The 17704-nt window shown below is 37.9% G+C and overlaps 1 protein-coding gene across 1 annotated transcript in view; it reads right to left on the bottom strand.

The window, feature by feature from the left end:
• Window positions 1-13403, bottom strand: part of LOC129357018 (basal cell adhesion molecule-like) — a 56134-nt gene extending 42731 nt beyond the window's left edge. The window contains exon 1 of the mRNA XM_055026542.1: window positions 13065-13403. Coding sequence (XP_054882517.1) covers window positions 13065-13128 — 64 coding nt within the window. The 5' untranslated portion in view covers window positions 13129-13403. The remainder of the gene's footprint in view (window positions 1-13064) is intronic.
• Between the last annotated feature and the right edge of the window lie 4301 nt (window positions 13404-17704).

Below are 17704 nucleotides of genomic sequence, written 5' to 3'. Positions count from 1 at the left end.
AAAATGACACAATGGCATCGAGGTGTGACTTTCAAACTAAAGTAAAAATTGCAAAGCTGGAATACTTTATTTACCCAACACCAGCCACTTAAAAAATAAATCTAAGAGCAAAAGCTCTTAGGGTTTTAAGGTTATTAACATTACATAACACTGTTTTTTCAAGTGAAACTCCTCTTCACACCCACATATTAAACAAACAGTAACAGCTTCTGGCGATTTGTTCCATTTTGGACTGCAATACACTAAACACCAGCTGAAACAAACAAACAGAGGCACAGCAGTGTATAGTATCACTGGCTAATATGGTTCATGGACTGAGCCTGGCTCAGTCTGATATGGTTGCTTGTTTCCTCAGTCTGGAGCCAAGTAGCCAACGATTTGGATATTGTCTCATGTTTGTACTGGAAGCCTGGTCTGCCCTCTGCGAGTCGACTGACTGATAATCCACAGCAGGGGCTCTGACCACATGGCAGAGTGAGAGCATAGTGAGCCTTGAATAAAGAAACTGCAAAAAAAGCAACTGGCAATTGGTTGTGGAATGATATGAAATCAAATGCAGACAAAAATGTACAAACAATATTGCAACCAACACTTTAAAACCCTGGGAATAAAAATGACCCATATTGAAGGTTGTTTTTTTTTGTTAACAAAAATGGGTCATACATTGACCAATCTAACTCTGGATTAAACTAATACAAGAAGATGTGTTTTAAATTAAATTTTGTATTAAAATATTTCCTCTATATTGGAGATATAGAAAAAATAAACAATCTTTAAGATTTTAATTTACCATTTAAATATTTAAATGGTAAAGATTGCTGTAGGTTGTCTTTGGCCAACCTACAACAAAACTTTCAATGAAAAAATTAGAAAAATACTGTAATTGTATATTTAATTGTATATGATACTGATTGGTCTCTGCTTGCAGCTTTCAAATGTTTTTAGGAGGTTTTTTTTCGGTTAAATGTACATAGGATGTGAAAGATGGTCAAATGTTAAACTTGTTACCTTTATTCACTAGTCCAGTAAAGTGCACTTTACTACACTAGGTGTAGTAAAGGTGGGTGTAGTAAAGGACAGACAGAAGGACACATCCAAAGCAAGGTCAGGGAGGAAACAGGTGCACAGCCCCAGTAGAACAAGTGTGTCATAATTCGACTGGTTATCAGAGAAACCATAAGGTCCTCCTCCTTTCCAATTGCTCTGAGCATGAAGCTTTGTTCAGGTAATCTGAGTGTAGAGTTAGCATTAGCTTGGTGTTTCTGCAGCACACTGACTTTTGAGTGCCTTCTATGCTGCCATGCCGATGGTGGGCTTGGCTTTGGTACTATCCTCAACCGTTCAACCAACTGCCCCATCAACACAGCCAAACACACACACGTCCGCACACCCCCACAAGCAGATGGGGCAATGTGGGGTATGTGTGTGTGTGGGTGAAGGGCTCCTGAAAAGGGTGCGGACCCTCAATGGTCGCTTTTTTTGGCCAGCTTTACTTCACCAACATCCTTGCCAAGGAGAACAGGTTTAACTCTGACAGCCTGGATTATATATCACCAGCTGTTAAGCGAGAGGCCACAGTATGGTACCAGCAAACAAGCAATATAGCTACAACATACTAAGATAATCTAAGCTAGTACAGTTTATTTTTTCTAACAAAAATAATAAAATAATTTAATCAACATTTGAACTTGCAAACATTTTTAATAATGAGTATTTTTTTTCAATAATTAAAGTAGGAAATGAGGCAACGTATAGGACAAAGACAATGAGACATAATGACAAAAGCAAATAAAAGAAAAAAAGAGGTGTTCTATCCTTGAGCAGTCAGCAAAGAATTGGCTTTAGAGCAAACCCGCTGCTGTCCTATCGCCCACTGGTACTCCCTCTTGAAGTGGGATTGGACACACACACGCACACACACGCGCACACCCTCACACACACTTATTTATAACCTCTGTTAAATCCGGATTCCAGGTTGTGTTGGGGTTCGATGTTCACATGCTTTTAACAGCCCTGGCTGCCCCAAGTGACGAATGCCCACACAAGCAGCAAAGTCTGGTTCCACACCAACTGCTAACACTCCCCTTTGTCTCTCTTCATCTCTCACTCCCCCTTTCTCTCTCTCTCTCTCTCTCTCACTCTCTCTTATTCCACCTCTCTCTCTTTCACTCACACGCACACATATATGATTGGTATTAGTTACATTAACGCATTAGTCATTTCAAGCAAACATCTGTAAAATCCCATACCTGCAGCCACAGATCTGTCCTCGCACACGTTCATACACGCATACAAGTATCTAACCATGTGTGCATAATTGCACATAAAGTTTGAGTAGTACCAAGTACAATCTTTCATCGGGCTCTCCCTTTCATGCTGCCTTCCTTCACTCCCTTCTCTCTGCACCTCCTCTCCTGTTCCTTTCCTTACCCTCCCCACCAAACCCTCCTGTCTGTCTGTGCAATGTGTGTAATCAGCCCAGTTTTAATACGTGCATTCCAATAGACTGAAGGAATGCCCTTACAATGTATCATTGTTCAGGTGCAAACAGAGGAGGGCCTAGCTGACAATATACACAGAAAAATACAGATTCACTTGAAAGTTTATTTCAGTGATTTAATTTGTACATCAGTTCCATCACAGTACAATGTATCACTGCATTATGGGAGTGCAACCTGATTCATATTAAAAGAGATTAAATAATAACTTAAAACCAGAGAATTCCTGCTTTATTTCATGTCTGTTTTTAAATCAGTCATCTCACTCATTAAATATACTACTGGACAGAAATATAGTTTGACTTAAAAAAATTCTCATTCAACTATGTTGAAACAAAATCAAAGTATATTCAACCACATAGTTGAATAAATACTCTCTTTACTGTCCTGTCTTACATTTGCTTCCAAATACCTTTATTAAAGTACTAAAGTTAATTAGCCAACCTGCTAGCTATCCAACATGCAAGGCCTAGCACCTTAGCCAATGTTAGTATTTTAGCAACAGTTGCTGTTAGCATACCAAATAATCCAGTGCAGCATTAGATTTAGCTTCTTGAATGTAAAATGCTATTTTATTTAGGATTCAGAAAGTCTTTTATGTTTGCATCTCTAGCACACCTTTTTAAATTCAATGAATTTAATCTTTCAGGTTTTTAGCTTTTCTTCTGTTGTCGTCTGCCTGCTTTGAATTCTTTGTTCTTTGTGGTTTTCAATGTTTTTTTTCCATACATTTCTTAAAATTAAACAAATTATACATTTCAATCTGTAAACTAATCTGTACTCTTCAACAACTGTGTGTTGAAGCTCAGCATTTTTACCTGTGTTCTGCTTTGGTTTGCTGTATTATATCTTTAGTACATTTCATATGAAATATTTGGTCACCGTATTTATTATTGATTTTACCATTTGAGCTTCAGCAAATAAGCTTCCAAATTTACCTCTAGCCTTAATTGTAGATATAGATCAATCCAAATCACTGTCATTGTTTCTTCAGTCCTATAAATTCCTTATTATTATAATTAAGCCAGGTAAAAATATTTTCATTTCTATAATGATATTGATTTCTAGCTCTAACTAGAAATGAGACATAATGAAAAGCGGTGACACGTTGAATGTTCCATCATCCTCCCACAGTGCTACAAACCCTCCCCTCTGCTTGTCCCGCTTTGTCAGGACTTATTATTAAACATGTGTCCTCTCTGCCTATGTCATTAACCCACCCACACCCCCCATCACACACTGCTTTCAATTCACAGGAATAGGGAGCGACACAATGAGCAGTGCAAATGCCTGGTCTACTAATCGACATGAGTAGTTGGTACATCTTTAATCATTCTCCACAAACACAATCATCAAAAAGTGTATGTGTGTAGGGAACCGGATCAAAGGGATCCACTCAGCTGTCCTGAACCTTCACACCTCTCTCAGGACACAATGTGGCAGTGAGCACATACCCTTCCCAACCTTTACAAGCACAACATACAATATTCCCACCTCCACTTAAAAAAAACATTCAAACCTTATTTAGAACATTTGATCATAATGTTGCAACAAGCCACAGGGGCAAAATGCAAGATGCTCTCAAGGCAAAGATTTGGAAAGTAATTACTTTAGCCCCTGATAACAAGTCTCTAAACCAGTTAAGTACTTTGTAATTGTAACAATAACTATCCATCATATGTGTCTTTCTGCACTGCAGATGTGTAATTGGGAGTCATTTAGTCTGATGGAGTCATAATACAATGAAAAGCTATCGATTTTGAATTAAATATTAATATTGGCCTGATGGAAGCTTGTAATATTTTTCCACTTAATGGACAACAGGAATAACAGAAATAAAATTGACTCTATTTTTATGACAGAAAAATGGCCATAACTATTACAAAAAATGAAAATAATGCATAATACAAAGTATCTGCAACTTAGCCTAATGGACTCTAGTTTATAAATGTAACATTAGCTGTAAATGTCAGAAAGAGAAACACCTTTGAACTTATTTAAATAATAAGAAAGTAATTATTAGTTGTTTTTTTTCAAGAGGGAGGAAAACCAAATGCTGAACTTACTTTCCACTAACTTGGAAAGTAAGTTGGTGAAGATCAGACTTTACTGATCTTCAGCATTATCAGTCCTCACTGGAAAGCAGGAAGTACAAAAATCCATTATTTATTTATCCATGAATGTGCAACTACAAGGCCACACTAAATGTTACTTTTCATTGTGGGTGCTGATACTGAGATGATCCAAAGTTAGGTATTCTTCTTCAGAAGAAAAAGAATTCGAAGGTAAATTCAGAAGAAGAATAAAAAATGCAAGAAGCTACAGTACGTCAAGATATCTCTGTGGTTTATTCAGGCTGTGAGACAGCTAGAGAGAGTAAGACTTAAAGCAAATGACATGAAATTCAACTTTATCATTTTAATCTCTGTGAATCTGTTGTTTCAAAATAGTAAAACCCCGTTTACAGCAACAGCTCTAAAACACAGCATCATGTCACATCTGGTTCTAACAGACCAAAGTAATGATGACCAATAACAGCAGGTAGATCAGAAAAAAATACTCCTGTTCTTATATCTTCTAATATAATATCAGCAGTCATTTTTTTCTGCTTTATGACTTTACAAAAGGAACCACCAAATTCTAATCACTGAAGAATCTCAAAATTGTGATTTGCAGAAAACTGCATCCGTAGAGGGTGGAAACTGAAAAACTCCCTAAGGAAAAGAAAAAAACTTTAGAGCAAAAGACTTGCTCTAAAGTTAGGAACATGGTGTGACTTGAGAAAATTAACATTCAGAGCATAGGAACTCTTCTCTTTCAAAGTCAAGTTCACACAAGCAGAAAGGAAACTGAAGTCTATACTTTTAGAGGGGCTCTGGTAAGAAAAAAAATCCATAAAACAAAGGTGAGTTATCTCCTCAGGCTACAGGACTGAGTCAAAGCCCTGAAAACTGATACTAGATTTGGTCACTGCTGCAGCGGACTTGTTCTCACATGACTTCAGGTACAACCCCTTCCTCACTAACATGCATCAAGTCACAGGAAACTCTGAACTTCAAAAGCAAACAATTGCATGCAGGTGATGCAGCACACATATATAAATATATACCACCTCTGTTCCTCACACACAAACATTACAACTAGCACTCCTCCTCCTTTTTCTCTCTACTGCAGAGGATTAATGTTGCCTTGCTTGTCTCCCAGGTCCCCCTGGCCCAGTTAAAGCAATAAGGACTCATTGTCAAACAGTGACCAGCCTCACTGGGGAGGTTAACACAGCAGCTTAACCATTAACTAGATTAAAGTTGAGGTCTCATCAGGAGTGCTCTGACATACGGAAAAGTGGCCATGAAAAACTGGGTAAAAGAAAGAGAAATTTGCGTGATTTTGCCACCCAAGATTGAAACTGAACATGTAAAATTTCATTTTACGATAAATATTTTAATGCTGAAATATTTCAGTGCTCAGCTTAGAAATATTTAACAAATTAGGCCAAAAACATATTCTCGTATTTCCTTAAAAAGACATTGGACTCAGATTTACAAAATAAGTGATTGGCCACAAAATAATAGATGGGTACATCTCAAGCCAATTCTTAAAGTAATAGGGGGGAAAAAAACTGAATTGTAAGTTAGAATTGTGCATTTGGGTGTTTTGTCTTTCACACACAAGTCACAAACAGCAATGTGGAAAGACAGAAGGTGCTAATGAAACCCAGTGTGCGTTTCTGTACGTGCTAAAAGAAAGTGGCTGTTGTGTGGCTTCAATCGAGGGATGCATTCAACAACTGCTGCTGAGGCAACTGTTGATGTCTGAGAGGCAACAGCTTGCGGGGCTCCCAGCGGGCCCTCTCCCAGCCAGCAGTCAGATGGTGGGTTTAGGCTTGGAGGGGCACAGGGGTTAGGATTTCTTCTCTGCTTGCCAGGAAAACGATCTCTTTGGCCACAGATCCAGGGATTCTGCATGGCATTCCCCATTCTTAATTGGTATTCCTCCATCCTGTCGTTATCCAGCCTGTCATATCTTTATTCCTGCAGTCACAGATTTATTTTTAATAATATTTGATTAAATTAAATGACAACGAACATGAATTAAATACTGAAAATCCCAATAAAATGATCATTTTTTTACTTCTCAGTTAATGCGCCTGGGTTAAATATGGAATTGTTAAAAGAGCTTAAGCAAATCTGGACTTTCTTTGTGTATTCTAATGAAAAATGGACTGAGGCACAGAGGTTCTTCCTCTCATCTTTCTTCTGCACGCTCTATCTAAATGGCTTTTCACCCCGTATCCTGAAAGAGCTTTGTGAATTTTCAATTTTGTTCCAACTCCAGCTGTATCACCCACCCCCCAACCCAATTTGCCAACTGCAGCAAGGACACACATACAGAGACATGTAGTCTCTTTTCAAGGCCGCATTCAAAATTACACATCAACATTAACTTCCTCCCCAGAGACGAGAACAATAAAAGTCCACAGTAGCAGAACAACACTCTGCTCTAATCACTTTCTCATCCCACTCCTTGATGTAACCATGTCCATCCCTTCCACCCCGCTTCCTTCCTTTCTTGCTAGCAACTCCCACAAATTTCACGGCAGCACTGCTTCAAAGAAGAAAAAAAAAAAAAAAAACGCTCAGCAATTTTTCCAGTCTTATTCACCTCACCTTTCCATTTTTTCATTTTTAAAGAATGCATTTTGGTTTTCAAGCAATTAAAGGGCATGTATCACTTTTTTCTCTCATTCTTTTGGGCTCATAGCTTACAAAGCTGTTGATTTTCAAAAACAATAGCTTGAGAGAAAGAAAAGCAGCACTCGAACATCCCTGCAAGTTTACATAAAGAGATAATGTCAGCTCTGAAACACCAAAGCACAAATAGTGATATTTAAGTTTCCAGCTCAAATTTGGGTTTATGATTTAGAAGGTGATTTATTCAGAAGGGTTGAAAAAGTTAAGAGAAAATTAGTTTAGAGACTCAACAAATCAGTATCTTTTGGAGAGACTCAAAAGTGCTCTGCAGCAAGTGTAGTCATCCTGTTTTTACTTCAGCAGGGAATGATGGCTTGGGATGAAAACTAATTTGAAACAATGAAATTCTGGCTTTTAGGTCAAAATGTTGCAGTTTTTGATCCAGTTCTTACTTTTATGCCCAAACAACACTCCAAACATAGTCACCAAACAATTTACATTATAGTTACATCTAATCTTTCTCCACAAAATCAGCATTTAACAGTTCATCAATAATGTAGCCTTAAGCCAAATGCATTGTCTGCCACACCCTCAATGATCCATTATTCAATTTACTCTAGCCAAAACATGTCATTTAGCCATAACAAGTACTTCAAGCTAACTTACTCACTACTCATCTGTTGGTTGTTAAGATAAAATATATCCACTATCGATGGATCCAAGGTTAAACGTTCTCTCCTTCATTTGGTTCGGATTCATATTAACACTGGATACATTTTATGCTCATAAACAACAGCTGCAGTCGCCCATGCAGTCTGACTTTTCTTGAACCATCTCTCATGGTCGAGTCATAAACTATCGTGTTTTTTCTTTCCTCTGGCTTGGGTTGTTCCTTCCCTTAATCCCAGGCTTCAATATGTCTTTGTTTTATTCTTGTTTGGCCAAAATTGTTTTCAGCAGAAAGGATTTTTTTCAGTGGATGTGGAAAATGTGTATCAAGCAATTAATATACTAACATGAGAGAATCACACACTGAGGTTTCAGACAACCCATTATCATACATGCATGGTGTTTTTTTTAAATATTTTTCAATATTTCAATAATGTGGGTGGTAAAAATCCAGTTGATATACCAACCATGGCGTTGATGGATACAAAAGTAGACAAAGTGCTATTCATAATGAAAAACAAGTGGTCAGGTCAAGTACGGGGGAGGATGGTCAGTCTTATTTGAAAAATCATTAATAGTGGTTCATAAATCCATTGTGAAAGGGCTCTAGGGACGGGCGTAAAAGCAAACAGACCCCTCGCCCTCTAAAACCAGCAGGCTGTCTTCCTGAAGCTTGGCGGGGTCATTAACAGTTAGCCACACATTAGAGCACAGCAGTTTGTACAGGCAAAGGCAACATGTTAAATCACAGCAAGTGATCGCACGTAGCAACAATAGGAAAAAGATAAGAGCAGTAAATCTCTCATCATAATGGAAACAATACAAACAAACAGAAGCAAACAAAAATAAGGGGATGAATCAGATGGGATAAGGACAGTTGCGGTGAACATAGAAAAGGATAATCTGGTGAAATCCATCTGTAGATTAAACCTGTGGAGGCTTGTGTAGTTACTTCTTTTTAAAGTAGTACATAACTTTTACAAAAATGTGTTTTTTTCCATGTTTGTTAAAACAGTCACCATGTGGTGACAGTTTAAAAGAGACAGATGATCTGTGAAAAGATCAATCCGCTCCATCATCCGAAAAAATACACCGCAACACGAGGCAGGAGGAGGGTGTTAGCACTGTCAATCATGCTCATGTATGCTGCTAAATGTGTTAATGGCAGGGAAACAACTCATAGTTCACCTGTCATCCTTGACCATGTGATTGATTTTTGTCACATACTGTAAGTCTTATAGTATATTCTCACAACATAAAGATAATTTCAACATTAATGTAAAAAAAATTACATTAATGTTGTAATTATTAACATATATATAGTTATATACTGCAGCTTTAAGCCTCCAACCTTGTAAAAAAAAGAAAAGAGGAGACAAGAAAAACTTTCTTTCATCTGCACTCTGAACCACATTCACCCTATTAACTAACTTTGGAGAATTAAGCACGTGTGTGCACTGTACCATGTGCTGATGCCCAGTTGTCTGGGGCTTGCTGCCAGCTCACCCGCCAACATCAGTGTCCTGTCACTTTGATGAAATGGTTTAACATGGTGTTCAGAGGAAATCATAAACTGCACTGGACCTTTTTAATGGACTTCAGAGCTTTTCAAAGTTTTTTTAAACCTTACTTAAAACAGCCTCTTATCTATAATACTACCTCAGTGAGGGAGATAAACAGTACATTGTGGATGCTTGTTTGTGCATGGATTACTGTCTTAGAAATGTGGTTGGAGGGGCTATAAAGTGAGAAAGGAAGCCTTCTTTCTGTAGAATTTGAGCTGATGACAAACTAAAACATATTACATGGCAGGTAGCAGCATGCGCAGAGGAATCCCACTTATTCCAACTCAGTGATTTACTCAGTCATTATCTCAGTCACACATATCCTCAACCACAACCATTCTGAATCTCCATTTCAACCTCTACTCCCCCTAGAGATCCAAATGACAGAGGCAAGCAGTGACAAACTCAAAATTCAGTCACAGTCCCTTGCAAATTCATACTCCTTAAACTTTTTAACATTTTCATAGTACAAATTTTACAGTACTTTACTGGGATGGAGGTTTAAACTTTGGTGATGCATAGTTTTGCTTTTCTATTCATCCCCAGACTTAACTCATTGCAGTTGAACCTTTTGCTGCAATTACAGCTTTGAGTCTTTTGGGGTATGTCTCCAACAACTTTGCACACCTGGAGACTGAAATGTATGCCTATTTTTCCTTGCAAAATAGTTTAAACTACGTAAGACTTGGCAGAGAATATATGTGACACAAAATCCTACGTGGGTTTAGGTCTGGGATTTGATTAGGCCATTCTAACAAATTAATATGCTTTCATATAAACTATTCCACTGCCTCTAATCAAATGGCTAAAAAAAGTTCAAGTAGTGTGGATATTTTTGTTATGGACTGGAAGTGGTAAAAGGAGCCAACTTGCCCATGCATTCCCAAGCATTTTGCCACTGACAATTCAGCTATAAGGTTTTAAGTATTGCTTAACATCAGGAATCCCCATTAGTCATATAAGTGTTCACATGACAATTAAAGGTTGCATGCCTGCACAGCTATAGATCAATGAGTAGATGACATCTATGCATACCTCAGTGTGTGGCTTTACAAACCTGAGACCCAAAGTGCCCCAGGACAGCTGTTAAGGGAGGTCCACTGGATTTTATCTTTCTTTGGATTAAATGACTCTGTTTCTGGCCTAATACCATAATAATTACCCGCGGCTGCAGGGGGTGCACTTCTGATACGTCGCTGGCAGGGTACAGAAATTTAAAAAGTGAGGAAATGAGTAGGGGGAATTAAGGCAGCCTTAGACAAAAAGGCCAAAGTGTCAGAGGCCAACCCTTGATCTGAACGGAGCCCTTGTCAAAATGATTCTTTACACCTAACTTTAGTTAGCTGTTACAAACCCATCTCAAAGCTTCCTTTCCTGGACAAGATTTTAGAGAAGGTTGTAGTCAAGCAAATAACCGCATGATCAGTGTAGTATTCTGGACTAATTACCTTAAATAAGATTTTCATCATTATATCTTAGTGTGCATACCATGGTACTGTGGTATTGTTTGTTCATACCAAAATAATTTAATGCCTATTTGGACTTTAATCTTGTAATTGTTAGAAACACAAAGCTCAGCAGCCAGTAGTTGGTGCTTTAATGAACAGGAATGACTCAGTAGTAAAAGCTTTCTTCCATAAACTACTGGCAGAGTTTTTAACCCACATAAGTGACAGCAAACATATGGGTGGTCTGTGTTTGTATTTTTTTTCTCATCTGTGCTCAACATTGACATAGTTGGAAGTAGCAAGCATGAGACCAGCAATCTAAAAATGTATGTCTAAGAGACAGTTTCTGTGAAAGTGAATAAGAGCTGCTATTGTTAGACAAAAAAAAAAAAAAAAAAGATGCTCAAGGGAGACTGAAAAATATGAGTTTCCCAAAAAGAAGAAGACAAAGCATTTAGAGCAGCATTTCCAGGGTGTGGGATGGAGGGAGGGATGGGGGGAAGAGAGGGTGGAGATAAGCTTAGCACCTGGAACCAAGCCTTTTAATCAACGCAGTGCAGCTGTGTGATATGCTGCACACTACACCCAGTTCTATCAATTACAGAGTACATTATGGGTTGGACTGCAGGCTAAAGGTAGGGAAACTGCAGCACATGATAACATTGGCACTTCCAAACAACAGACCCAAACAGGATATTTAAAAAATAGTAGAATGAAAAAGAATGAGAACTGAGAAAACCAAAAGAGACTAAGGTGGATAGAAAGGAAGGAAAAAAAAAAAAAAAAAAAACAGGAAGATAACTGGAAGTCTAAATACGCCCCACACTTTTCAGATTTGTTATTGAAAATGTTGAAAACTACTTCATAAATATGTGCTAATTTATATTTGATCTATCACACTAAATAATAACAAATGCTGCAATATGTGTAAAAGGTCATGGGATGTGAATACTTTCACAAGGCGCCATAGATCAGGTTTAAATGTCTGCTTTGAGACAGAGCTACTGGTGAAGGAAGAAAAGCACAGAAAAAGAGGAATCGCCAGCACTCAGGCTCCACCCTTCACTCCCTCCCTCCAAAAGGTAAAAGGCAGGGCTGTAATTTTCAACTTCCAGGATTCTGTAAGTGTGTTTACATATATTTTAATATCATACAAATGGTACTCAGCAATGTGCATGCACGGATTATAGTTTATTGTGATGATTTAAAAAAATTGATTTATATTCTCCATGATGAAAAGACAAAAATAACAACTGAACCATTAAAGAGTAGCATTGAGTGTACTATATAAATAGTCCTCTACGGTAAACCATGACCAAAGTTTGTTTAATACAGATCAAATAAGGAGAAATACAGGTTGGATTTTAGAACTACTAAGTGTTTCTGGCAGCACCAAAGGAGAGCTGAGGGTGGAGGCTCAGTGCCAACAAGGGAGACATAAATCCCAAAGATCAGACATCAAAGTGCTGGAAACCAGCCTGATCTTGATCCAGAGGTATGGTCTTCTCAATGAAAGTACTTCTAAGTCCAAAGGGAGAGATTTATTGAGAAGATTTAGGATTTGGCAGTATTTTCTTTATGGGTTTGTGGTATTTTTTTTCCAGCAATTAAACATGAGGGATTAAAAAACAAACAACAAAAAAAACACAAAAAAAACATTTATACAACATTATGTTTTTAATTTAGACACTATAAAGTGTTCATTGATTGAAGCCCTCTGAAGTAGCAGGAGTAGCATGGAAAAACTCCAACCACTTCCACCAAGTCACCTTTCACACTTCAACCAATCACTTCACGCACAGCGGCTGCGCAACTGCAAGGACTTTTTATTGCCAATTCGAGTTGAAATAAAGAAATTCCGTTCAACCTACAAATGTACCTGCTTCTCCGCTTGTTCCTTTTGTCTTTTGTATGAACTCCAAAACTGAACAGGTTTCTTAATGGTTAAAAATTGGGAATCGAACCAAACAACAGCGAGCGGAAAGTTGCCACAAACCGCGGGGGAAACGCAACGCAACGCAACGCGGCGTGTGCAGGCAGGTTCGGTGTCGCTCTGAAAGTCGGAGTCAGCGGAGCACAGAAGTGGGAAACTTACAGCCTGCAGGCACGAAAATCCAACCTGCACTAGTTGACGTTAAGTTAAAGTTGTGTGCTTTTTTTATATTTGTTTTTATTTTTAAGTAGCGGTCTTACCTTGAATTATCCAGAGGAGCAAGGTGCACAGCGGCATTATGCGTCCCAACCTTATTCCGGCCATGACTGCGTCTTCAACTTTGTTTTTAGAACAAAGTACTCACTTTGTTTTTATTTAATTTGGAGGGATGAAGAATCTGTCAATTTGACCAGTTGTAAGTCTTTCGCTTCTTTCAATGCTCCAACGATGTTTTTCCTCTCCGTATCTCTCTCTCTCTCCCTGCGAAATGAACGCCTCTCTCTCTCTCTGTCTCTCTCTCTGTCTCTCTCCTCTTCTCTCTCTCTCCGTTTCTCTCTCTCAGAAACCTGATTCGAGTGGCAGTCTAGTTGGTTGATATATTTGCACAAAAGGTGACCCCCTCTTCTCCAAATACAGCCCCCTCCTCTCTTTTCCTCCCTGCCTCCTCCCCTGCCAGGCTCTCCACTTCGGTTGCAATGAAAACTTGGTTGACTAATCGCGTAGGTCTGTTGGGGGCCCGCGGGACTGCTTTAAAGAAAGTTAAAAGTGATTTTATCATGAGGCTGGGTGACTCATAGCGAACCCTAAAACTGTAGCTGCGCTTCAAATATTAATAACCAAGTTTCTCAGAGAAGATCTAGATTGTAGAAATCAAAAATGAGTTTGCTGCTGCTAAATAACATTTTAACATCACATTAAATGCACTCATGAAACTGAGAAGTGTAAGATAAGTGAGCTTCTTGCATGAATGACACCCTGGGTTCGCCCCCCTCCTAAATATGCAAAGCATGAAATTCTGGATCCTGTGTCTAAATCATGTTGGAGGGACCCCATGTTCACCTGGACTATTTTATGGTCTTATGCAAGAAAGAAACAATGAACATAGTTTCAACTTTATCTTCAAATTGAGAAAGTATAAAAAAGAAAATTGTTAACATTACTATTTTCCTATTGCAAAATAGGAAAATAGTATTGCAAACATGGAAGATAGAAGCATCTAAGACTATGCTGCAAAGTGTTTTTACTTTGACTTTGTTTCAAGTATTGTGATAATGAATGCTGTTTTAAAAACATAAATTGTAACTCAGTTTATAAACCCTGCCTGGTGGACCAACTTGGAATGATAAAAAAACAATGCATTTAAGTGATGATATTAACTAAAAGGATAACTCTCAGTTCCCAAGAGCAAAGCAGAGGACAAATGCCAATATCACGACAATATATTGTCACAGAGTTTAATGATATGCAGTACTGCTAGAAGCAGTCTACAATTATATTAGTTAGTGTTATCTATAATATATTTTGACTGTTTTATTATGTTGAAGTATATGTCGTACTTGGAAGTTATTTATGTAATAGCATGATAGTAAAGTAAAAAAAAGCTGTTGCAAATAAACGTAATTATATATGGAGATGCGAACCGATTTACTGCTGATTAAGTATGAAATTGGAAAAGAGACCATTTTACATTTGTACACATGGGAAATCATCTCCATCTAATAATGGTTGGAGGAGAGTTACTCTTATTGTTGGAGGGATCATATATATAAAAATATACATACATACATAATAATGTTTGGCAAAATGATCAGTTTATTTTCATCATTTTATCCCACAAAATAAAGAATATTGTTGTTACACTTTTAACAACAACTACCTTTTTTTCCCAGATGTTGTTCAGAAAGATTGTTGGATCAACTGGACACAAAGCTCTTCATACCATGTTAAGCTATCTGTCATTGTCTGACATACTATTCATTCCTAGACACATAATCCCTCCTGAATTTGTTGGGGTATTTACAGGGTTTGTCCAGAAGGCCAACAAGCTTAGTTTATCTTATTTGCAATACTGTATTTATGTCTCAGTACTTGGACTTGGTATAATTTGACTCATAAAACTGTGTCATAGCAAATCCTATAAGCTTGAGACTGGACAACATAACTAGCAATTATTCCCGCATCACAGAGTGTAATAAAACCTGTGTACACTTCAGTGGACAACACAAATATCTATCTCATTGTAGTTTCCTTCACCCAGACGTTGATGCATACAAAAGCATCAACGTGGCCTTCAGGTTATAAAAATCCTACAAAGAGCAGTTGCATTCAAAGACATGCATTCCTAACATAGCTGGCCCATAACAGCTGGTTAATATTTTCTCAGCCCTGTTTGAAGAAAAGCTATACCAGCAACCTGTTCCATGTCACCAAGCGCACACAGCAGTCACATCTTAGGATGGGATCTGTTAGCTGAGCTCTCAAGAATGCGCACTCACAGCTGCTCTTCACATAGAGGACACTGGTAGGAGAGTATAAATCTACTGAGTTTATTGGGACAGAGACAAGAGGAGCATCTAAAGCCCTTTCTTTCTCTAAAAGTTGTCCATCCCATCTATTCTTGGATTTAACAGCAGGAGAAAGAGGGAAGTCTTCCCAGCAGCCTCCAAACATCAATACAGCCAGTGTTCCTAATATTGACCCACTCATAATCATCTCTCCGTGCTGTTGAGACATAAGATCCACTAACAAGTGTCCTGCCTGTGGTGAAGGACTTAGCACAGCACGGTCCTTTTTTCTGCCTTACGTAAGACTGTATCATGCTGCATTGCTGTGGAGAATGCTGATTTAGCCAAGCATGGGCGATTTTTTTTACATTTTTTTATGTAAGGCTTTTAGTCATATGTACAGTAGCAGTGATTTACTGAGCTGGTTCATTACCTAATGGATCTGCAGTAGTGGAGAGGAGTGATGAGGACAGAGCTGGGAATGGAATTGGATTGTAGATGAACAGCGAAGGAGGAATGAAGGAAAAATGTACATGATAATAGAGGACATAAACTGATTAAAAGAGCTTCGTAAACACGGGCGTTCCAAGTCACTTTCTCAGGCTTGTCTGGTGAGGCACGTGAAGCAAAATTAAGACATCAAAAGAAGAAGCTAACAAGGTAATTATGCCAGTCATGTGACATTTTGTAATGTCACAGAGGGAATCCTTCTTCAGGGAAACGGCTGTCTGTGTAAAGGGCCTTGTGAAAGTATTCACAACCTCTAAGTCTTTATACTTTTTTCACGTCGCAACACAAGTTCAACATCGTTTTGGGGGGTTTATGTTGAGACTGGCACAAAGTAAAATAAATGTACATCAGGAGTATTCTTGAAAAACGTACTGAGTAATTGATCATAACATTTATTTGATATTTTATAATGTCAACAGACAAAAAACATAATTATGTGCAAAGTCTGATGGACTAAAATGAATACAAATCAATGACGAATAACAATAATAATCTTTATTTAACCATATGTATCCCATTGTGACAAATTACAGTAGGTAATAGATAATAAGTATGAGAACAGGTAAAGTACTTCCAGTTACAATGTATAGTGTTTACGGTATATTCACTTCCACATGACAGTATAACCGGTTCAACAGACAGAAAATAGCTTTAGATCAAAGATTGTGTACAAACAAGAAGGTTCACTTCAACTTAAACTCCAAGTTTAGAACAAGTACAAACATGTTTGTTCCTCATTCAGTGAAGTTATTCACAGTGAGGAGATTATAAAGAGGTTTCACTCAAGTATTATAATACTCTAAACTAAGAAGAACTAGATTTAAAAGAAAAAGTTACTCAAGTAATATAACAGTCAATGTAACTAGTTTGTACCCACCTCTGTCTGTTAAGATGTTTTTCTCCTAGAAGAAGCCATTGAAGGCAACTAACTTCCTACTTTTCTCTAAGTCAATGACTTGATGCAATCTCCCAGGTGTCCTTTGATGGAAAACTATTTTTAACCAATTTGAATAATAAACAAATTTGACTGCATTGTTTGATAACTAGGTTCTATGTAAAACTGGATTTAATTGATTTTCTTCCATCTAAAGCATCTTCAGATGACCTTTGTGAAATTAAATTTAATTGCCACTCTATTTTCAGAAGATTAAAAGTAATTGTAAGATGTTTTTTATAACATAATACATTGTTAAACTTCTTCAAGTATGAATTAAAGGTATGGATTATTTTTATCTTGATCAAAAGTGTTCAATACCACAATGCGTATTCTACAAAAATCTGTATTGTAACTTCCTTCCATTGACACTGCTACCAAAGTACATTGGTTTTGCTTGCTTTGTTGCCTTTTAAATCAAACCAGGTGCCCTTGTCTCTAAAAGTTGCCTGAGTTCTGTTTTCCTCCTTAATCCATCCATTTCTCTTCTGCTGACACAGAACCAGGCTGCAGCTGAACCACACCAAGCCATTCCACATGCCTCTCTGCCTTGGTATGTTCCCGGGGCAGGTGGGGTTTAATCACCTCAGTTTCCTTCAAACAGACATGTCCTGAATATCTCCAGTTGAGGTAGATCCAGAGGGCATTCTACTTGAAATCCCATGTCTATGCAGCTTAGATCTTCTAATGTGAAAAAGGATCTATCCTGCTCCGAGTGATATATGTTCAGGCTAGTCTCTCTTTAAAATAAATTTGACCTAGTTGAACTAGTAGATCATGTTGTTTTTCTCCAGAGTTCTTATGCACAGGACGTGTTTAGAATGCAGATCGGTTGAACGATTTAAAGTTTTCCTTTTAGCTTCAGTTTCAACATTCAGGTGCATTGCATCAGTACTGAAGTCACAACAACCTGCTTGTAAATGTCAGACTTCATCTTCCCATCAGTGATGAG

The sequence above is a fragment of the Poeciliopsis prolifica genome, unplaced genomic scaffold (assembly GCF_027474105.1).
Source record: "Poeciliopsis prolifica strain line A6 unplaced genomic scaffold, Auburn_PproV2 SCAFFOLD218, whole genome shotgun sequence".
NCBI lineage: Eukaryota > Metazoa > Chordata > Actinopteri > Cyprinodontiformes > Poeciliidae > Poeciliopsis > Poeciliopsis prolifica.
This window is presented reverse-complemented; position numbering and strand designations above follow the sequence as displayed.